A 21,022-nucleotide genomic window follows, 5' to 3' on the forward strand; every position below is an offset into this window, starting at 1 on the left:
CCTATCAGCTCGGTTTTCGCGGCATTTTCCAGAATCATGGAGATGCCAACTTCAGACTCGGCCTCGCTTCGAGTCGCGTTTGAAGGATGTGTAAGTCAAATTCTCATCTTCTACCCTGTATTTTTTATCTTGCTGACCACCGATACGTCTCCAGGGCCACGGATGTCTTCATGATATCTATGCGTCAGTCGATAAGGCTGCCTCCCTAAAAGGGTGGGATGGTGTCGATTTATTGATCATTGGCGGCGATTTCCAGGTAAGACTGTTTTTGCCCCTGTCAACTCGCCTGTTTCTCCTGCTAACCTCAAACTAGGCTGTCAGAAATGCCAATGATCTGGCCTGCATGTCAGTGCCGATGAAGTACAGAGAGTTGGGTGACTTTCATGAATACTACAGTGGGCAGCGTGTTGCTCCATACCTGACCATTTTTGTGGGAGGGAACCACGAGGCGAGCAATCACCTGTTTGAGCTGTATTACGGCGGGTGGGTAGCCCCCAATATCTACTACCTCGGTGCAGCCAACGTTATCCGGTGTGGGCCCCTTCGCATCGCCGGCATGTCTGGTATCTGGAAGGGATACGACTACCGGAGACCCCATTTTGAACGACTGCCGTACAACAGCGATGACGTTCAAAGCATCTACCACGTGAGGGAACTCGATGTTCGCAAGTTGCTGCAAATCCGCACACAAGTAGATCTGGGATTATCCCACGACTGGCCTAAGACGGTCGAGCGTAGCGGAGACTTTGAAACCTTATTCAATAAAAAGAATGGGTTCCGCGAGGATTCTCAAAACGGTCGACTTGGTAGTATGGCTGCCAAGCATGTTCTTGATCGGCTGCGCCCAGCCTATTGGTTTTCGGCCCACTTACACGTGAAGTTCGCGGCCCGAGTGCAGCACGCTCAATATGTTGTTCCAGAGCATCCAGCGGCCAAGAGACAGGCTGCTGCCGGTGCAACTGATGCTGGTCAGCGTTCAAGCGCTCCATTTGCGCTGGATGGTGCGGTATTCACTTCGTTGGTCCTCGGTGAAGAGAACCAGAACCCATTGAATGAACCTGTGGCCTCCGCTTCTACTGCCAACTCTGCTAAGCAGAGTCAGAGCAACACTGTAAGCACCGGAGATTCTCAGCTGCAGTCGGAGAGTGGACAACCTGCTCATCAGCCATCCAAAACCGACGTATCGGCCGGAGAAGCAGCTAGCACCATGGAGACTAAATTGTCAGCGTGGAACAACTTCCACGTCGTTGCTGCCCGGAATGAAGCGGCTGAGAACGAGCTTTATTTGTCGGGCAAGGCACAGAATCCTGGGCCGAACCCCTATGAACTTAAGCACAACCTGACCTGGAAAAGGGTGGAGACCGATATGGACGGCGTAAATCGGAAAATTGCAAGCGTCGAGAGGGATGTCAGTCCCGAACAGCAGAATCCCAAGAAACAGAAGGTTGATCATGGCTCGGATGTTGTGAAGAATAGTGATGAGATCGACTTGGATCTAGACAGCGAGTCCGACGAAGCCTCAAGTAAGGCACAGCCTGAAACGGTAGTTTCAGGAAATAGTGGCTCTCCCGCAATGACGTCCACTCCGACTCAGTTGGAACGAAACAATATCACGCCTCAAGCAGAACCAGCCAAAGCGGCTGATGTCTCACAGGATGTCCGGAACCAGCTGCCTGCCAGTTTTTCACGCCCCCAGCCTGATCCCTATCCGGTCAATGGCCCTTTGCCGGAAGCCATTGCAAACAACGTGACCAATTTTCTTGCGTTGGACAAATGTCTTCCAAACCGCGAGTTTCTCCAGCTCTTGGAGATAAACCCTATCTCTGACCCGGATGGAGCGAAGGTCGAACGCCCATATCGCTTGGAATACGACAAAGAATGGCTCGCAATTACACGTGCGTTCGCCAACGACCTCCACCTTGGGGATCCCAACGCCAGACCCTCTGCGGATAAGGGCGACGTCGTGTACCTTCCCCAGATCCTCGAAGAAGAGAAGTGGGTCGAGGAGAATGTCGTGAAGCCTGGAAAGCTTGTCGTCCCTGAGAACTTCACTCAAACTGCGCCCATCTACGATCCCAGTGTACCTCTGACAACTGAGGAGATGCCGATCGAGTACACCAATCCTCAGACCGCGGAGTTCTGCGATTTGATCGGCATCGAAAACAAATTCGACATGAGCGACGCGGAACGCCAAGCTAGAATGGCCAGAGGGCCCCGTCCTAGTAGTAACAGAGGTGGTATGGGCCGTGGTCCTCGTCGAGGAGGCTTTGGCTTTGGACGGGGTCGCGGACGTGGAGGTCGCGGACGCGGCAACCGTTACTGATTCTACAATTCTCCATGTTGCACTTCGCTGATCAAAGGCTGGCTCCATCTGTGACACGGTTGCTCTTCAGCTGAGGTGCGGTATTGCTCACAGCGAAAAGAACGCACAGCGGATGAGGAAGTGCTGGGCACTTGCCTCTTCTCATATTTCTCTCATCGAATCGGCTATTCCACGATGCTATCTATCGAATTTGTCTTTATTTCATTTCTCACTGCAAACTACACTTCTAATCTTTTCTATCTGACACTCTAATCGAAATGGAGACCAACTCTACCCATCTCATTGATGTCTCTCACAGAGAATGGTTCCTTGAATGTCGACCTTCAATTTCTGTCATCTATGCCTGAAATTACGGTAACCCCCGAGTTACTCAGTACATTTGACGCGTTCACGAAATAGCTAGTTTCCTACTGGATCACAGTACAGATAATGGAAATGAAAAACCAAAGCATGAAGCATAACCTTCGCGCAGTAGTAGACAGTAAAGTAAAGACTGAATAAACCGTAACTAAACTCAGTAACCACCATCCCAACTAAGTAACCATGACCACTACTCAATCTCCTCAATCCTCGGCCTCATACCCTCATCCCTACCAGCAAGAGGACTAACTCTCAACCCAGCAATCCGATCCCCCAATTCCAACCTCGGCTCCTCATCCTCCCCTCTCGCCCCAATTCCCCACAACAGCGACTTCTCCAACCAAGCCTCCAAACTCTCGACCAACACCCTTACATGACCCCTCACAATCGAATCCGTCTCCCGACTCTCCACGAACCTTAGCGAAGACAACATATGCGGAATATTCCCCACTGTCGCTGCTCCCCCCTCTGTTCCACCAGACTTCGCATCTGAAAGTGAGAACCCGAAGCCCAGCGCCTGACTACCGCGATTCTCGCGAACGGTATCCATAGCTTTGAGAATATCAAGAAGGAGAATAGCGCTCGCGCGTCGCAGGATAGCGGACTCGACCTCCGGTTCTAGTGTCAGCGTCGCGAGCGCTAATTCCACGGCGGAGGAGATGACCGAGGGTCCGAGGCCGAGGATATTCGTTTGAATGGCGCTAGCTAGAATGGATAATGCGGATGCGCGGACGCGGAGATCCTCTGGTTCGGAGTCTGATACTGCGCCTGCTGCCCAGGCGGAGATGATGTTAGCGGAGTGGGCGGCTTGCTCTTCGTCTTCTTCGGAATCCGAGGCGTCGACTTCCTTCTGAATTTGGTCTGATAGTTCTTGGATTTTGGATGTAGATGTGGAGATGCTCCATCCTGGAGGCATGGATGATTCTTTCTTCTGGCGGGCTTCTTCGCGTTCTGCTTTCCGTTTCTCTCTCTCGAGTTGCTGTCTGCGTGTCTTTTGGGCTTGGGGTTTCTGGGCGCGTCGGCCGGCGACGGCAATCATGCCTTCGGCGAGGAGTTTGGCTGTTTCGCCTGTTAGGGCGTCGTTGAGGTCCTGGACGGTGCGGAGGAGGGATTCGCCGATTTTGAGTCTTTGGTCGAGTGTGTGGGTTTCGGTTTTGTCGATGTAGCGGTCTACCAGGGTTTTGATCACGGTGCGTGGGTGTCGGGATGCGAGGGTGCCGATAAGTTTGATGGCGTTTAGGTAGATGAATTCGTCGGTGGTGTGGGTTTCGGAGGTGTCGGTTATGATGGAGAGAAGGAGGGTCAGGGTGGAGGGGATGTCGAGGACGGGGGAGGCTTTGGTGATGAGGTTTGAAAGGAGGGAGAAGCCTTCGGCTTGGATGGGGGCGAGGTCGGAGTTTAGGTTGGATAGTGCGCGACGGTGGGTTTCGAAGTCGGCTATTTCGGTGGTTGGTTTGTTCGTCGTGAGGGTCTCGCCTTCGGGGTTGGCGAGGTGGATTTCGATGAGCATTGATGATGTGGTTGCTGGTTTGGAGAGATCGGATGGGAGATGGGGCGTTAGATCGTCGAGCTTTGACTTGATGGCTTCGAGCACTGGGAGGGTCTCAGGTGAGATGGTGAAATCGGGCGAGGCGAGGACAGTAGATAGAAGGCTGAATACGGCTGGTAGTGATTCGGCTGAGTCTGTCTCTGCTGCTGCTTCTTCCTTTCCGGTGTCGTCTGGCTCGACGATGTTGGCCAGTGACGATAGGGATACCTTGCCTGACCGTGTTCCCATTGTCTTCTTGCTCCGCACGTATGCTCTGTTCAGTTCACTGTCGATTATCTGCTTGATGAGTTCGAGCACGCGTAGAGGTCGACGGGAAAGGACGTCTTTGAAATTGTCGAGTAGCGTTTCCGCTACCTTGGCACTGATCAACTGCTGCATGATGATCTTGAAGTTGTCTTCCTCCGGGGATAGTCGCAATCTATCCATCGAACGCTCATCCAAGGTAGGTTTTACCAGCCAGCTTTCACTGACGTAGAGGAAGATATCAGCTGTCCGCTCTTCGCTACTGGGGTCTGCGCCCAATAAGCTGACGAAGAGTTTCGTGCGAGACTGCAATATGTCGACGAGGCGGACAATGTTGCGATTCGTTTCTGACGTGTTGCGCTTCCGCAGTAAGACTTTGTTCTTCGAGTCTGAATCATAAGTCCACGTTGCCCCGCCATCATAGAGTAGGTTGTCGACGAGTTTCTGTAAAGGTTGAAGTCCAACTGATATTCCGAAATATGTCTGTAGGATAGTTAGGATTTTCTCATGCAGTGCCATATTTTGATGTTCCATTGTATAGCAAGCTAGGCCCCAGAGTGGAACTAGAATGGGGTGGACGACGCGCTTCACGAGACCCGGATTCGGAGGTTGGAGGACTAAGGTTCGCAATCTGTCGACTGCTAATACTATCGTCGGCTCGGCTACTTGAATCTGCTCGGATGATCCACGGTCAAACTCATCAGCGGCAGCTATCCATTTCTTTGAGGAAGCATCAAGCCCCGCAGTAAGCGCTTTAAAGATAGGCTCCAAGAATATGGAGTGCCCGACGGTACCAGGAGCGCCGTAGGCTCTTTTACCCAAGATACCGTTTCCAATAACGTATGCTGCTGTCTTCATGAGATCGGGGTCATCCCCGTCAAGCAACTCCAGTAGCTGCGGTGCTATTGTGGAAAAGTACTTGACCGGGTCCATTCCTTCTGGAACTGAAGACAGCAGGCGGGACGTTTGCATTATACCCTGCACTGTGAAAATTGGGCCATTCGATGCCTGGGCCTGAGCTTCGGCTCCCAGAGACGGGGCAAACTGAGAAGCCAGAAAGACCATAGTTTGAAGTACACCACCGGGGCGTAGTGGAATTCGTGACAGCTCGCTAGAGACCAGAGCTTTGAACCACGGAGCAGGATCTGACTGCAGGAAACTGGACAATGTAGGTAGCAACACAGGGCTGGGAGTTCTGCAGCAAGTCAGTAGCTGTGGCTGGGACGTTTATAAGAAACATACTCCTCAATCAGCCTTCTCACCTCCTGACGGTAGATAGCCTTCTTATCGTCGGAGAGGCTCTTTGAGTTATAAGCCAGGTCTGCAGCCGCACTGATCATGTCGCTAAGGATTCGGCCACGGATGACATCCTGAACGCTCATTTTTGTATCGAATATGATGTTCGAAAGAGTGACCCATATCCTTTCGAGGAGATATTCGTCTTCGGGACTCTCCTGAGCATGATGTTGTTGTTGGGCAATAACTCCCGCAGGCAGAGCCGAGAAGACCCTCTGGTGCAGAGGTAGGCCAAGACCTCTCGAAAGTGACGGGTAGATGCCTTCCACAGCAATCAGATCCAATAGAGCGAGAAGTAGCCTGCGCCTTTTTGCATCTTCAAGGGCGACGTCTTCGGTTTCCTGGCCGGTCTGGCTGGGCTGATCGCCAGCACTGGAGGGAGTGATGAAAGCAGTATGGATGAGAGACAGTAGGCTCAAAGCTTTGAAGATAACATCCATCCTCACAGACCCAGTATTCTTCTCATCGTCACGGAGTGTCTCGTTCAGAATCTCTACTAGAGACTGCCCCCGCAACTTTTGGCTCTGAACGCTATCTAAATTCTCGGTTAGCTTTGACATTCAGACGGCTCTGGGATCGAGCAGTGCATACCTCGTTGAAGAACAGATTCGAGAAACACGCTCACGGCAGCAAATGCCTCTTTTACCCGTACTGATTCACTCATCCTTCGATCATGGAGAGCTCTCTTTTACCCCAATACTCGCATTTACAATTCTACGCCTATTTCCTTCGAGTCCAGAGAATGGATTAGAAGTGATTACCTAATCACATTATGCCTGCGAGTTGCGTATCACATGATTTGTGGCTAGTTCGAATGTGGTCTAGCGCGTAATGGGCCGGGCGGCAACTTCGATTTTGCTGCTACTTTGGGTAGTATACTTTTGTTACTACACGAACATCCAATATATGAAACACTCCAATACCTACATCTGTTCGCTCACTAATAATCAATCTAATCTTGCACGATGCTAAGTCAAATACGTTCAAGTCAGAAAGTTATTTTCCAAGGTATGATGCCAACTCAAGCAGGTTTCTTGGTTTAAACTAGCAAATATACTATAAGTAGCCGTCATATAGCCGTCTAGCAAAGGTGGTTCTCACACACTACGTATTTGAATACTATATCAGCTTCATGTCTCCTTTCTACTCCTCTGGTTTGTCAAGAACTAGCAGTGGGTCCAATTTTAGCTATAAGCTAGCATATTTGAAGTGGAACTGTCAAGGTAAGGCTAGTCGTTCGGCTCCATTGCCCTGAAATGTGGAATCGGAGAGTCACCGTCAAAGAGTATATTCGGGAAACAAGACAGTAGCTGAACGTAGGCGGCAAGCTCAGACCATCCGGGAGCTTGATTGGCACCTTTACTGAGGTACTATAGATTATCCCTGATGCGATGCTGGTCGTGGATGAATCCAGATCCTCGGTAAAATGGCACTTTTCCCACTCCAACGGGCTCGGGGTCGAAGTCCCTAGAGATACTGTTTGCACATGAGAGTGACGATAAGGATCCCATGCTGAAGAACCTATAGCTGCTGGAAGATGTATCTCTGATTTTTCTCCGAAAGTGGTGATGGCATTTAATGAGACACACATTGATGATAACTGTGGCAGATGTGGTCCAGATATTGCTTGGAACTGTAAGTCGACTGGTAAGTATCTGACCATGGCTTTTGCTTGTTGAATAGCGGCTGGCTGCGCCGTCCGCGCCAACAGCGCTCCAATCCGAGAGAAAGATATCGGTGACTTGGATACGAATTTCTCTTTACTAAGGCAGTAATGCTTGCTGTCTTCTGGAACCAGCAAGGGTGCCTCTTCTATGCGCGGCGAACCAATAAACAATGGAAATGCCCATTCAGCTACTGCTGGCATCCCGTCTCGGTTGATACCCCGTGTCAAGCTGAGCTTTATGTTGTATTCGACCGATATCTCGCTGGGAGTCATGCCGTCTTGCCCTATGCTCGGAGGAAGGAGTGAATGCTCTTCCTGGACCTGCTGATGGTGACAAAATTGCTGGCACACCGAACCTCTTATCCTTGGAGGAACCGTGAATCCGAATGGTATCTCGTGTCTCAAGCCTCCTTGCAGTAGTCCCGAGTCTGTTGATGATTTAAGCATGAGCGGCTGTTCTATGCGAAGAAAAGTTTGGCATGCTGTGTACGGTGGAAGTGGCACCGCGTTTTCGGTCCTGTCAATCTGTATTTTGACTTTGCCTGACGAACAATCATTACGAGTTGCAACTGTAAACAGGAATGAATCATACCTTCAAGGTAAATGCTTAGCTGATGTGGAGAGATACCCTTTCGTGGGATAATGAAAGCCGTTCCCTTAATGTCATCTCCGACACTGAAATCGGCAGACCCATGCTCCAGTTGGAACTGAACATCCAAATTTGGTCTTTGGATTAGCATTGTGAGTAGGACCAAAGTATAATGCTTTATAGTATGCTCCTTCTTTCAGACAGTGGGCTGCTGGAGTATTTTTTTTTTTTAAAAAAAAAAAAGCCATGAAGCTCTGGATTTCTCTCTCTGCGTAATTATATAGTTCGGTTATATGCTCATAGGACCGTCGGCATGCCGTCACGGCACCGATTACAACAGCGTGACTGGATGAAGCAGCTACAACAGACTTACAATAGTATGATATCGGCAATCAGGATACATATCGCAGATGTTTTCATTAATCACTCAAAAAGAGCACAAACAATTAACTTTTTTTTTTTCTCTTCACCCACCTCTTTTGTTCTATGCTTATGGGCGCCGCGGGGCTAATACTAGTGGAAGTTATACTTGGCTAAGGTTAGACCTCGGCATGTGACCAAATTGCCGAAGGATGAATAAGAGAGGCGAACTTCGTCTTGCCTCTCGGCGAAGGATCAGACTGCCGACAACATCAACGCATGCAGGTCATTCCAATAGTCTGAAATAAATTATTCACCGATGCCTGTCACTAAGCAACAACCCAAGCGTGATAATAAGAAGCCTATAGCGTGCGTTGCCATTCGGGCTTCTTCCTTAGCAAGTGCGCTAACTAGTTCCCTTCCCGCAGCTGCCACCGTTGTCACGCCCATAAAGTTAAATGCTCTGGCGGACAGCCTTGTTCGAGGTGTCGGAGGGCTGGCTGTGATGATGAGTGTCAATACACTCTACGTGATCGCAAGCTCAAAGTGCAAGAGAGGTAGGCATCTTCGATCATCTACATATTGCTTAGCCGTCTCGGATACTGATATGCACCAGTTACCTCGACGAACTTCTTACCCAAAACGCTCAATTAAGAGAACAGCTACGCTCCATTAGTACCCCTCAGAGCTCATCTGCCACTACTGCCGAGGGGTCTATTCCACAAGAGTCCTACCCGCCGGTGCAAAACCCTCTCCTCGGAGAACGGGCTTGGTTCTACCCATACGACCCTTCTGCTCCTCCTATATACATGGGTGATGCAGCATGCACGGCGTTCGCGACGCGCTTGCGCCAGTTCCTTACGGGGGATCCTAATACGGCGCATGTTGCTCGAACGCAATACACCCCCGAGTCATCTTTACTCGAGGGCGCCACTCAATGGCCCGGTCTAGCACAGGCTCGTCTACTGGTTCGTATTGCTTTCAACCAGTTGAGTCGCGTCTACCATCTGTTTCTACGCAAGTCGACCATCGAACACCTCGAATCCATATACCGCACGCCATCGCTACGCGATGACCCGGCTGTTATGTGCAAATTCTTCGCCCTTTTTGCCTTGGGCGAGGTCTATTCGTCTCGGGCCAACTCTTCATCAACGGGTCGAGTTCCAGGCACGTTGTACTATGTACGAGCAATGGGACTAATTCCGATTCTGCCCGAGAGACCAGGTGTCATCCATGTGGAAAGTCTGCTGCTACTGGTAAGTCAACTGCTTCTTCAGCATATCATAGCTATTGCTAAACGCATCAATCAGTCGCTGTACTCGTACTTCCTCAACAGACGACACTCGGCTTATATGTTAGTCGGAAGCGCCATGCGTCTGGGCCTGATCCTCGGGCTCAATCATAATATCCCTGAGCGACAATGCACTGATCCTATAGAACGTCAGCATCGGGTTCGGCTGTGGTGGGCTATCTATGTCTTCGACCGCATGTATACGTCAAAATTTGGTTTCCCGCTACAGATACGCGATGAAGATATCCATGTCGATATGCCTACCGACGTTGCCAGCCCTGCTGCTGAGGAGCAGTTCTCTGATACAGCTTACTCTGTCGCCAGTATTCGACTGTCGCAGATCATTGGTCAGACCATTGACAAGATATATTGTCGCAAACAGCATGCAGAGTCATTTCTCCAGCGGGAGCAGCAGATCTTGCTGGCTTTACAAGACTGGCTTAAATCGCTCCCAGAACATATCAAGTTGCGCTCAGAGGACTCTCCTCCGCCAAAGCATATCGTATCATTACATCTCCAATTCAATCAGGTCAGTTTCCTGGTTATCTCCGCCGGGTCTTTGCGTTAACAGTACGTAGTGCGTGATCTTAGCCACTCGACCCATCCTACTCCATGCTCTATTACATCACAGCAACCGTGATGATAGCGAAGACCTTCCTCAGCCGGTCATCACTCTTAGTGAAGCTTGCATACATGCTGCACGACACTCCCATGCACTCATAATAGAAGAGTGGGTCAATGGCTCTTTGCCTATGTACGGCTATTTCTACGCCCAGTATTTCTTTTCATCTTGCATTGCCTTGGTGATCTCAAGTCTTTTGCCAACGATCGGAAACCCGGCAGATCTGGAGTCGTTAGATACTGCCATTGAGATCCTGCATAGGATGAGTGAACACGGCAATCTTGCTGCTGCTGAATTCTACGAGAACCTCAAGCGTGTCAAGAAAACTTTGGCAACCAACTCTGGAGTTGTTAATGATAGCCATGAGCGTCGCAGTCAAACACCAAGACACTCCCTCGCGTCATTATCGGCTGGAGGCCCGGCCGCAGATCCTCATGCAATTAGTATAGTGCCAGCTACGGGCTATACTACCGAGATGGCATTCTTAGAACCGACAATGCAGGATTTTCTGGGCAGGTCAGAGAATGAAATAGATGCTATCCAGCCATATGACCTTTTCATCGATGACCATGCTACTATTGCTGCATGGCCTGCGACCATGTGGACTTCGTGATCAGATGTATGGCTGTTAATGTCGTGTAATGTCGTCATTAACAGATCAGAAGCCAGAAAATGGGACCGACCCCGGCATGGTGTGCTCTCGCCTTCATACCGCTCAAGGCTTCCGGGTCCACAAGGGGTGTGATCTTCGACCCCGACAGTGATAGTCCTGCGAGGATTTGTGTACACCTTATTGGATAATGTCCCTAGTGTCCCCCACGATCAAGACCGTGTCGATATTCGCATTTCAGACCGTGTAGCACACTGGCGCACACATTCAATCATCGGGAGAGTACTAGAAGGTCAAGTAAGCCAGCCCTTCCGCAAGCAACCATAGCAGCGGGCCGGAACGAGTATGCCTGGAGCCCAAAGGCAACTAAGATGCCAATCGGAAGGCCATCCAGCCATGCTGAATCGGCAATGCGGGAAAAGAAGCTGCAGAAATATTCGGTGGAAGCAAGTTGCCACTCGTGGAATTTACCAAAGTCCACAGTATAGTGAACCTTTGTGGGCATTAGGAATGAAGCGGAATTGGGGTGATTATCGTCTACCGGGTCAAGTGGTTAACTATAGGTGTATTGAATGACGTCATGGAGTCACTGCACTAAGGATGCTTCTTATGTTCCTCAGATATGTACATTGACAGCTAGCTTTAAAAGGCGTAATGTCCAGGCAAAAACAATACAGGACAAAATCAATTAGCTGTAAAGCAGCTAGAAGCAGCTAGAGAATGCAAAATATGGATAACTGGGTGCGAGGACATTCCAGTCCTTTTGCAGGCGGCTGGTATTCACGTGATGACGCGTCGCGTCTGTTCGAGGCTCGAATCGAGGCGCATCATCTCCGTCCCGTCCTTTTCTCCAAACACAGTGGCTGTGACATTGGCTGGCTCAACCAACTCCAAGGAATTATCGGTTCCTACTTGTTCGAGACGCCCAGTCAATCTTGGTTCTTAGGAGCTCAAATCTCTATTGGACCCTATACTCTTAAAGATGTGTGGTCGTTTTTTCATTGTTCTTTCCGGAGTGCCGCTTGATCTCGCCTCTCCGCCCGCTTCGGGCGTCTATACAGATCTTACCCTCCAACGGCGTCTCAAGTTTTGTCTTTCGCGTTCTGCTAGGAGCAGGCGGTAAGAGGAAGCTTGGGAACTAAACCCTAATAGACACCAATCAGTTCGATGCCATTCGGTGGTATCAGTTTCACGGTGTTGCATGGCGGATGCACCGATTAGTGGGCTCGATCCCTGGTGGGATCGACGATATGAAAGGAATCCGATGTCCAGAGCTTCCTCGGAGGCGATCAAAGACGGCTTATCATGCGTTTATTACAAGCTCCTGAAAAGGGCACGCGTCGGTTTGCCAATGCTGGGCGCTACATGTTGATCACTACGGATTGTCACTCTATGCCTGGAAGACTGGAGTTGGAGAGAAAGCAGGCGAAGCATGTCGGGCAACTCTGTTTTGGGAGTTGTCTTAGGGAGCAATCTATGGGTGGTAATACCGTGCTTTTGAGGGCAATACTGCGGGCATCATTCATTACATGTGCAAGTTGATCATCTTGAATACAGCAAACTGCCCACACACTGTCATCAACCCGATATGTCAATGGATCCACTCGTCAGAACCAATATAATCTCTCGGTTGTGTCCAGGCACGTCCGTAGTGATTATATTGCAGCGAGGTCCATTTTCACTGTCGGGCAGGATGACTTATGCTTGGTCATTGCCTTCTATGCAATGCCATCCGACCTTTGGCTTGTTGTCACATTCCGGCACCAGATCAGTCTTGGCATGTAATGGTGATGCTCAATATGCAGGCATTGTCGGTCGTCCACGGTCTTGGGCTCTGTGCTGTCTCGTACATGCTTCCAATCTCGAGGGGCCTGGGACCCTTGTACCTGCTTTCTACCTTGCAACTTCCTGTACTTCGTCCACTTCGGAGGCTAGGTGGCACCAAATCGCGGCACCAGCCACTGATTTGCGCTTCTATAGAAGGTCCTGATCGCCCGTGTTAACCGTCTCTTTGCAATGTAGGTTGCAAATAGATGATGGGCGCTGGTACAGACTACGGTTTCGGTCGTGGTCCCTCCCTTTGGGGAGAAGAAAGCGGCTTTTGGGGATGTTCTTTGTCCGCTTTGAATGCCCCCCAATGTTTCGTACTGCGGGGAGGAAACAAAAACCTGTCCCTGGGGGTACTGTATCACACACAAGAAGTCAGATCAAGTGGCGCTGGAACGTCAATTGATGGGCAGGAAACATGTCTAAAATATATAGGGAGATGGTGCGTTTGATCTAAGGTTCGACTGGGATGCCTTGGATAGGTAAAGGATCGATTTCCTCGGAGGTTGTGAGGCATACCTATGCCATAAACCGCGTTCACTTGACGATTGCGTTCCTCAACTGCTCAACTACTTGCCAAGGGTTCTGTGCTACACTGCTCCCGCAAACAGCCCGATGATCAGCGGTCGCTGCCTTTTAAACCGAGCGAGCCCTTCTCCTCTCCGTCGCGACACTCAGGATCGAGCCAGCTTTTGGTCGAAGCATCATCTTCCAGCATTGTGGGCTTTGGGATTCGTACTGGGAATTCTCTGCGGGACCTCTTGACGGGGATCAAAGTTTAGGCTTGTCTGCTTGGATTTCGCGTTGTTTCCCATGCCATATTGCCTGGATGCTGGTGTTTCTTTCAGGATCGGGCTGAGCTAGCTACGAAGAGAAGGCGCTCTGTTGATGTTCACGGTGGCACTGCAATGGAACTCGGGATTCCGTACAGGAAAGGGAGAGGATGTACTGCCTGAAGTATAGTAGCCGAACAGTCCGGGGTGTTTTTAGTCGGTGAACCCGCCGTTCCTCTTCGGGGGAACGGCCCAATTTTTTCATATAAGTCTCCCCAGTCCCCATAAGTTGGCTTGGCTAACTACAGCAGGGTTATTGGGCGGAAGCATACAGTGCTTTTAGCCGACGGTTGGGTGTGATGTGTGCAACGTCCTGCATAGAATTCAGGAGATGGCTGCGGAAATGTCTATGTCTACATGACCACAATATATACTATTAATAAGCATACTAGGATATTATTGCAACAATCGCGGATCCATCTATAATATCTTTAAAATCATGCTATTTCTGGCGCCCAATAACCCCGGCTGACTAATACTCGGGTGCCCCTCCAAAAAAAAAACTTGCCCCGCCACGGCGATAGTGGAATGTAAAGGAACGTTCCCGCCATTGCTGCTTAAATTTTCCTGTCGCCTTCATTTTTGTGTTCTTTGGCGCAAACGGTCCTTTGATCTTTGTATTCTTTTCAGCACCTCTCTATCACTGTAATTCCAACCCAGTGTTTATACCCCCTTCACAATGTCCGCCGACGAGAACCAGACTCAGCCCGAGTCGCAATTCCAGAAGCCCGGTGATCTGGTGGAGCGCAATGATGACACCGGTGTTATGAGCTTGGAGAGTCTTTGCACCAACTGCCACGAGAACGTAAGTGTTTCCTTAGTGATCTCTAAATACATCATGTTTCTTGTCGTGGATGACGAGTCTAACTTTGCAAACAGGGTACCACCAGACTCCTGCTCCTTCGTGTGCCCTTCTTCCGTGACATTATCCTCGAATCGTTCGAATGCGAGCACTGCCACTTCAAGAACAACTCCGTCAAGTCTGCCGGCCAGATCCAGGAGAAGGGCGCCAAGTACACCCTCGAAGTTGAGAACGAGACCGACATGCAGCGCCAGGTCATTCGCAGTGATACCTCGATCTTCAAGCTCGAGACTCTGGGTATCGAGATGCCCAAGACCGACGGCCAGATGACCACCGTCGAGGGTGTTATCCAGAATATTTACGAGTCTCTCTCCAGCGAGCAGCCTCTTCGCAAGGAACAGGCCCCTGAACTCCACGATGCCCTCGTGCCCATCATTGATAGGCTCAAGAGCATGCTCGACCGCGAGGGATACCCCTTCACTGTCTCCCTCGACGACCCTACTGGTAACTCTTGGATTGCTCCCACCACCGCCGATGACGTCAAGAAGTACAAGCGCCGCGACTACCCTCGTACCCACGAGCAGAATGAACAGCTTGGTATCGCTGCCGACCCCAACGCTGTGCAGCATGAAGGTACCGCCGAAGCCGAGGAGGACGATATTATCGCAGGAAAAGTTTATAGCCTGCCCTCCGAATGCCCTGGCTGCAGCAAGGAGTGCTTTACCAACTTCAAGAAATTGGACATCCCCTACTTCAAGGAGGTGTACGTCTGGGGTACCTCCTGTGAACACTGCGGATACCGCACCAGTGAAGTTAAGACTGGTGGCGAGGTCCCCGAGAAGGGCAAGCGTATCACCCTCAGTGTCGAGAACGAGACCGATCTTGCCCGTGATATCCTTAAGTCCGACACCTGCGCGCTCTACAGTGAGCAGCTCGAGGTTACCGTCCAGCCCGGTACCTTGGGTGGTCGTTTCACCACCGTCGAGGGTCTTCTCACCGAGATCCGCGACCAGCTGCGCGGTCAGATCTATGACATCGACGACACCACCGGCTCCGGCGGAGACAGCATGGCCTCCTCCGACAAGGAGAAGTGGGAGCGCTTCTTCAAGCGTCTCGACGCTGCTATTAGCGGCGAGATGAAGTTCGTCATCACCCTCGAGGACCCCATGGCCAACAGCTACGTCCAGGACCTGTGTGCTCCTGCCGCTGATCCCCAGATCAAGACGGAGGAGTACACCCGCACTGATGAGGAGGAAGAGGAGCTCGGTCTGAAGGACATGAAGACGGAGGGATACGAGCAGGACGCGGAGAACAAGCCTGCTGATGAGCAGCAGTGATAAATACCTCCGTTATACCCGTTAGACTCTGCTTTCGCGTTTCTCTTTGATGACCTTGGTCTTGTCTCTGTTACGATGTGCATGAACTTCACACGCTTGGCCCCTTCGTATATATGCATTGCGATGACGTTTTACGTTTGGCCTTGTTTTCTTTTGTTTTGCTTTTAGATATCCGGTGCATGTTGGCATTGTCATATGGTGTGGTTGTGGGGTGTTCCACTTTTTGTTACTCATAGTTTGGGGGTGATATCCATGGGTTGTGAAAAAAAGTTCATTGATGATGTGTGCTTTTAGAGATATCATATACGAACCATGTATAGATGACCGTCTGTCAGTTTCATTTATCATTATAATGTAGTAGATTGGCGATCCCAATCGGTTTATCGCTCTGTATCTGATTCGACCCAGCATCTCTATCAGCTCAAACCTCAGTCCACCACGGACCTTGTATGAGGTATCGAGCGACGCTGGTAGCCTTAAGTAGTGAGGCGAGCTGAGCCATTGCAAGAGCGACACCTATGACGCATATAGTTTCCAGTTTGCATCAAGCAAGGCGTCTTCACATCTCACAATTGACATAAAGCATGGCCATGACCATACCAACCAACCCTTCTTCAAAACATATCAACCAACCACAAATACCCCCACCTCACTTGGCAAACGGATTCGCATGAATTGTAACCCTCTCAATCCTCAACGGCTCAAAACCCCCCTCCTCTCCCTCCTTCGGCTGCACCACCCTCCCCTTCTTATCAACCTTAACATTCGCCTTCTCCAAACTCCCCAACACATCCCCGCCCTCATCCTGCGCCGTCAGATTCAGCACTTTCCCAAAAACCGTACTCGCGCCATCCAAATGCGGCGCCGGCGCAAACGTCACGAAGAACTGGCTTCCGTTTATAGTTGCCCCTGTGGCGCCTTGCGATCCTGGTGCGGTGCGATCCTTCACGGGGCGGGATGCCATTGAGAGGATACCCCGCGTGTTGTGCTTTAGTGCTGGGAGGTGGATCTCTTGGTTTAGAGCTTGCGGGTGGTGGATCGAGGTGCCGCCTTTGGGGATGTCTTCGAAGGGGAGAGGGGGTTTAGAGCTGGATGAGGAGGAGGTGAGGGAGGGGTTCAACGAGATGTCGCCGCCTTGGATCATGAAGCCCGGGATGAGGCGGTGGAAGGGCGTGTTGTTGTATGCGCCGCTGGCGCAGAGGGCGATGAAGTTCTGTGTGGTGGTTAGTTGGGCTCATTTGGGGATGTGGAGTGAGGTGTGCGAGTGAGGGAGGGAGGGAAGTATGTACCTCTGCTGTTTTGGGGACCGCTTCGCAGAAGAGCTCGACTTTGAGGTCGCCGTGGGTGGTGTGGAGCTGGAGTTGGTGGTTAGTCGTGTTTGCTGGCACTGATGGTGGTGTAATTTGGGGGAATGGACTCACTGTTACAGACATGGTGTGTGAGTCTGTGCTATCTGCTGATAATCGATTGATAGAGTGCAGGCGCAATGAACGACGGAGAGCTGCGGCGATCATCGATGCGGAGCGCATTTATCTGCAGATCACATGACGGTCGTGATATTCCATCCAGCAGAACCACATCCCATTCCTACATCAACTTCACAATATACTCTACGATTTGTTTTGCTGTATACGGTACATGGGTATTTCTCAGCATATGCCATCTGTTTTATTTTGCGATTAGACACACCCAATTCCTTTCGACAACATATCATCATCGCATCTTAATCTACTGTTATTCACCACCATGAACAATAGGCCTGTCGAGCAAGCGTTGGCCACGCTACTGCCTACACACGCGCAAGACCTCCCTCAAGAGCTCCTCAGTCTCGCCATATCACTCGTCGCCCAATCGCGCAGCTTCTCCAGCAGCCTGAAGCCTGAAGAAGAGATCGCTCGGCCGTATGCGTGCGCTGAAATCGCTTGCAAGAGGTGTGTAGTCTGCCATTCTCATACACCAGTCTTCTATATGCATTGATTCTAACTACACCCTCACGATTATAGGTTAACCCGCGCTCTCAAACTTCCCCCTCTCCTCGGCCACCCCCCATGCCCCCCTCGCGCCTACAAAAAGCTCTACGCCTTCCTGGACCGATCCCTCTCAACCGGAAATGCCCGCGCAAGCGCCTCAGCCCCAGGGACACCCTCTCGCGCCGGATCAGCACCCTCAACACCAAGAAAGGGCACGCAGAGGACCCCATCAAAGACCACCGCAACTGCTACTCCGCGAGGGATACAGCAACACCAACAAAACACACCCACGAAATCCACCCCTCTCAAGCGCGCACTCTCACACACCGACGCCGACAGACCCTCACCATCACCTCGACCCCAGAAAATCCCCAAGTTCCGTGCAAATGGCCTCTCCGGCTCAACCATCATCGCCGACGCCCCTAGCTGGGTGATGACTTCCATCCGGACCGTCTGCAAGACGCTTTCAACCCCCGCACCGCGCATGAGCACATGGTCTCGACCACCTATCTCTCGAACCCTTCCACCTCACATCTTCGCCGGTGTATCTACCATCCTCTACCTGATATCCGAAGCGACGGCGAAACACGACGAAGAGATCGACGAGGAGATGATGGAGTTCCTCGAACCAGTTATCCTAGCGAAGGATAAAGAGAACGATGAAGATTTCAAGGAAATCATCAATGCGTTGATTGTTGCTGTGTATTTCCTGGTGCTTGCTCGTCGCCGACAACCGGGGTCATTGGGCGATGATAGTGCCAAGGAGGCAGCGGAGGCGAAGAAGATGGATAAGAAGACGTTCTCGGAGATGCGGCAGACTGCGCTGGTTAGTCTGGGCCTTCCGTCGACGGAGAGGCGGCATCGGGAGGATGTGGATCAGTGGATTGCATTGGTTATGGAGCAGGGGTGGGCTCATGGGAAGGAGTGGTTTGAGAATGTGCCGTTGGCTGGGGAGTTGGATGGAGATGAAGGCGCTTTGGGGGATGAGCTGGTGGGTGGGGTTGTCGAGGAGGATGGGGGTAGGGGCAGGTTGATGGTCTCTGGGAGGGGGGCTTTGGTTGCGGGCAAGTCTTCCAGACGGGGACTGCTTCCAGGGTTGGGGACGATGATGCAGGATCGGGTGGATTGGTTGAGTGAGGATCGCAGGGAGGATTATCTCGAGTGGAAGGCGGATATGCTGGCGCGGATTGAGCAGATTGAGAGGACGGCTCAGGCTGTTTAGGAGTATTTGGAATGATATAGATTAATACAGATGAGATACCCATGCAGTGAGATGATGGTTCTTTGGGGGTAGAACAATATTGTTGTTTGATTGGGTCAGTGGGTTGTAATGAATGATTAAAAATGGTGTACAGAAGCCCACAAGTAAGGGTGAAGTTAAAAAGCAATGCTATGGTATCATTATCACAATGTATGCAAGTCTATACCCATCACCCACCCGAAAAGCAACCTTTGAATGCAATGCGTGGCCAAGTTAAGCAACGGGGTATAGTGTTGAAAAAGCCGATAGAGACAAAAACAAACGCAGATGATATGCTTTGCCGCCAGTCTAATACCAGATACTCCTTGTCCGATGATGCGGGATGGACTCCTGTCCGGTCTTCTCGATTTCTTTCATGGTGTCGTAGAGGAAGAAATCTATCAAGATAGCGTTCACGCCCATCCCAGCGGGTTTTTGGACGGTCTCCTTCTTGACAAATTTCTGGGTTGAGCATTTCTGCTGGTGATCTTCGGCGTCTTCGTCTTCTTCTGCCTCCTTGTCTTTGTTGAGCTTCACCGTCGGGTTCACCCTGGTTTCTGGGTGTCGGCGTTCGATTTCCCTTCTAATCAATTCGACACACCAGATACTGGTTGCTCGAAGCTCAATCTCCCAGTTGGACCCGCTAGGGATCGGCTGCAACCTGCGTATGTGGCTTTCCAAGGGCGGCGAGTATGACATACAGCCGAGTTGGTGGAGCATCTGAGGGATTCGATAGTCTATAAAATATGAGCCAGAGTTCAAGCAAGGTGTGCAGGAAGGAAGTCAAGAGGTTTACCTGCAAACATGGTGATTTTATCAATATCGTTAAACTCTCCATACCCCTCACCATTGAAGCAAGCCCAAAGGTCCGCAACCAAGATCTGAGCCCGCTTGTAGATCCGCACTCTCCGCCCGTGGAAGGTTGTCTCGTCCCGGAAGCAGGAGAAGCTCTCTGCCAGCAAATTGACTAGCGAAGCCGCAGAGTAGTTGGAGTTGTAGATGCAGTTGACAAAACTACCTTCATACTCCTGCAGATGGGGAATTGATTAGCATCCGGCGCAGGCGAAGTAAATGGCGAAGGACATACCCTGCAAAGAACTCGACCTGCCTCTCGCAGGCATTGAAGACGTTCCTGGAGCAAAGGAATCTCTTCATCGGTGGCCGAGCGGAAGACATGCTTGATGAGTTCCTCAGTACATTCATCTTCCTTGGTCCAAAACTCCGGCGTGGTGATCGGAATGTCTATAACAGTCAGATTCTGGCGTCTCTTGCTTAGCGTGCCGCAAATAGACCTACCCTCATCCAAAGCTCTCTGCAAGGCAGCGACCAAGCTCCAGTAGCCTGTCCACTTCCTTCCCCGGTACTCAATCGCGAAGCGCTTCTCGCTAGGGAGCTCCGACCAGAAACTGAAGTTGAGGAGATCCATGGTGAAAATGAAGTCGACGGTGTTTTCGTCTTTCGCTTTAGGGTGTAATTCGTGCTCCGACCATGTTTGCGTCGAGTATTCTTTCTTCTGCATCAGGTTCCATATCGTCTCCGCGGCTTCTTTCGTCTTGGAGGGGTTTAATGCGACGTCGATAGCATTGTCGAAAGCGTATTGTGCATTTTCCAACACTTTTGTCTCTGCGGTTCGAGGATCAGAAGAGCCTCCTAGTCCCAGTGTCTTGCGCAGAAGCGCAATCAACTCGGGGTCTGCTTCGTCGTCCGACATAGCTCCAGGGGGACAGGTCTTGCCCGATGACACTTTTTTTGCACGGTTAGGTGCCAACCGAAGTGTAGAGCGAAATTGGCGAGGAGAAGACGGAGAAGCAGCGAACTCCGGGCTCACGGCAGAGGCGATAGCGAGGAAAGGGGAGGGAGATGGAGGGAAAGAGGAAAACGGATTGAAAATGGGAAATCCCCACGAGCGACTGTCTTTGGATCAAAGACGGTTGTTGCCAGAAAGGGCGATCGGGCCAAAGGCAGGCTCCAAGGCGAATCTCCCAGCGGAAATTCACGCACTACCAAGTTATTTATCTACGGGAGGTAATTCTCCAATGTCGTCTAGGAAGCGGTGTCCTAATCAATCGACCCCGTCAACAAAGTCCTGCTTATTGGTATTTTC

At 50.9% G+C, this 21,022-nt stretch overlaps 8 protein-coding genes across 8 annotated transcripts; 4 read left to right on the top strand and 4 right to left on the bottom strand.

The window, feature by feature from the left end:
- Positions 1–36: 36 nt before the first annotated feature.
- BO79DRAFT_270896 (RNA lariat debranching enzyme) lies at positions 37–2,598 on the top strand (the record flags this gene model as incomplete). The annotated part of the gene is made up of 3 exons (XM_025687317.1): positions 37–90; positions 155–256; positions 314–2,598. 3 exons carry the CDS (start codon positions 37–39, stop codon positions 2,321–2,323), a joined length of 2,166 nt encoding a protein of 721 aa, XP_025537129.1. The 3' UTR covers positions 2,324–2,598.
- Positions 2,599–6,486, bottom strand: BO79DRAFT_270902 (RTP1/Tango6 family protein). The gene is made up of 3 exons (XM_025687318.1): positions 6,363–6,486; positions 5,718–6,306; positions 2,599–5,670 (listed from the first exon to the last, which is right to left on the bottom strand). Exons 1-3 carry the CDS (start codon positions 6,433–6,435, stop codon positions 2,874–2,876), a joined length of 3,459 nt encoding a protein of 1,152 aa, XP_025537130.1. The 5' UTR covers positions 6,436–6,486; the 3' UTR covers positions 2,599–2,873.
- Positions 6,487–7,141: 655 nt separating this feature from the next.
- Positions 7,142–8,177, bottom strand: BO79DRAFT_219978 (uncharacterized protein; the record flags this gene model as incomplete). Its single annotated transcript, XM_025683473.1, has 3 exons — positions 7,142–7,247; positions 7,361–7,865; positions 8,030–8,177. 3 exons carry the CDS (start codon positions 8,175–8,177, stop codon positions 7,142–7,144), a joined length of 759 nt encoding a protein of 252 aa, XP_025537131.1.
- Positions 8,178–8,705: 528 nt separating this feature from the next.
- On the top strand, positions 8,706–10,912 carry BO79DRAFT_289251 (Zn(II)2Cys6 transcription factor; the record flags this gene model as incomplete). The annotated part of the gene is made up of 5 exons (XM_025688760.1): positions 8,706–8,755; positions 8,815–8,943; positions 9,003–9,642; positions 9,697–10,206; positions 10,256–10,912. The coding sequence occupies 5 exons, from the start codon at positions 8,706–8,708 to the stop codon at positions 10,910–10,912; spliced, it is 1,986 nt and encodes a 661-aa protein (XP_025537132.1).
- Positions 10,913–14,113: 3,201 nt separating this feature from the next.
- On the top strand, positions 14,114–16,037 carry zpr1 (zinc finger-containing protein ZPR1). The gene is made up of 2 exons (XM_025684901.1): positions 14,114–14,374; positions 14,449–16,037. The coding sequence occupies exons 1-2, from the start codon at positions 14,249–14,251 to the stop codon at positions 15,706–15,708; spliced, it is 1,386 nt and encodes a 461-aa protein (XP_025537133.1). The 5' UTR covers positions 14,114–14,248; the 3' UTR covers positions 15,709–16,037.
- Position 16,038: 1 nt separating this feature from the next.
- cyp5 (putative peptidyl-prolyl cis-trans isomerase) lies at positions 16,039–17,174 on the bottom strand. Its single transcript, XM_025684902.1, has 3 exons — positions 17,130–17,174; positions 16,998–17,063; positions 16,039–16,921 (listed from the first exon to the last, which is right to left on the bottom strand). The coding sequence occupies exons 1-3, from the start codon at positions 17,139–17,141 to the stop codon at positions 16,358–16,360; spliced, it is 642 nt and encodes a 213-aa protein (XP_025537134.1). The 5' UTR covers positions 17,142–17,174; the 3' UTR covers positions 16,039–16,357.
- A 149-nt stretch (positions 17,175–17,323) lies between these two features.
- BO79DRAFT_246997 (uncharacterized protein) lies at positions 17,324–18,900 on the top strand (the record flags this gene model as incomplete). The annotated part of the gene is made up of 2 exons (XM_025685614.1): positions 17,324–17,639; positions 17,712–18,900. Exons 1-2 carry the CDS (start codon positions 17,455–17,457, stop codon positions 18,898–18,900), a joined length of 1,374 nt encoding a protein of 457 aa, XP_025537135.1. The 5' UTR covers positions 17,324–17,454.
- A 264-nt stretch (positions 18,901–19,164) lies between these two features.
- BO79DRAFT_239310 (queuosine 5'-phosphate N-glycosylase/hydrolase) lies at positions 19,165–20,762 on the bottom strand. Its single transcript, XM_025684903.1, has 4 exons — positions 20,215–20,762; positions 20,006–20,160; positions 19,715–19,946; positions 19,165–19,655 (listed from the first exon to the last, which is right to left on the bottom strand). Exons 1-4 carry the CDS (start codon positions 20,627–20,629, stop codon positions 19,228–19,230), a joined length of 1,230 nt encoding a protein of 409 aa, XP_025537136.1. The 5' UTR covers positions 20,630–20,762; the 3' UTR covers positions 19,165–19,227.
- Between the last annotated feature and the right edge of the window lie 260 nt (positions 20,763–21,022).

This window comes from Aspergillus costaricaensis, assembly GCF_003184835.1.
Source record: "Aspergillus costaricaensis CBS 115574 unplaced genomic scaffold BO79scaffold_26, whole genome shotgun sequence".
NCBI lineage: Eukaryota > Fungi > Ascomycota > Eurotiomycetes > Eurotiales > Aspergillaceae > Aspergillus > Aspergillus costaricensis.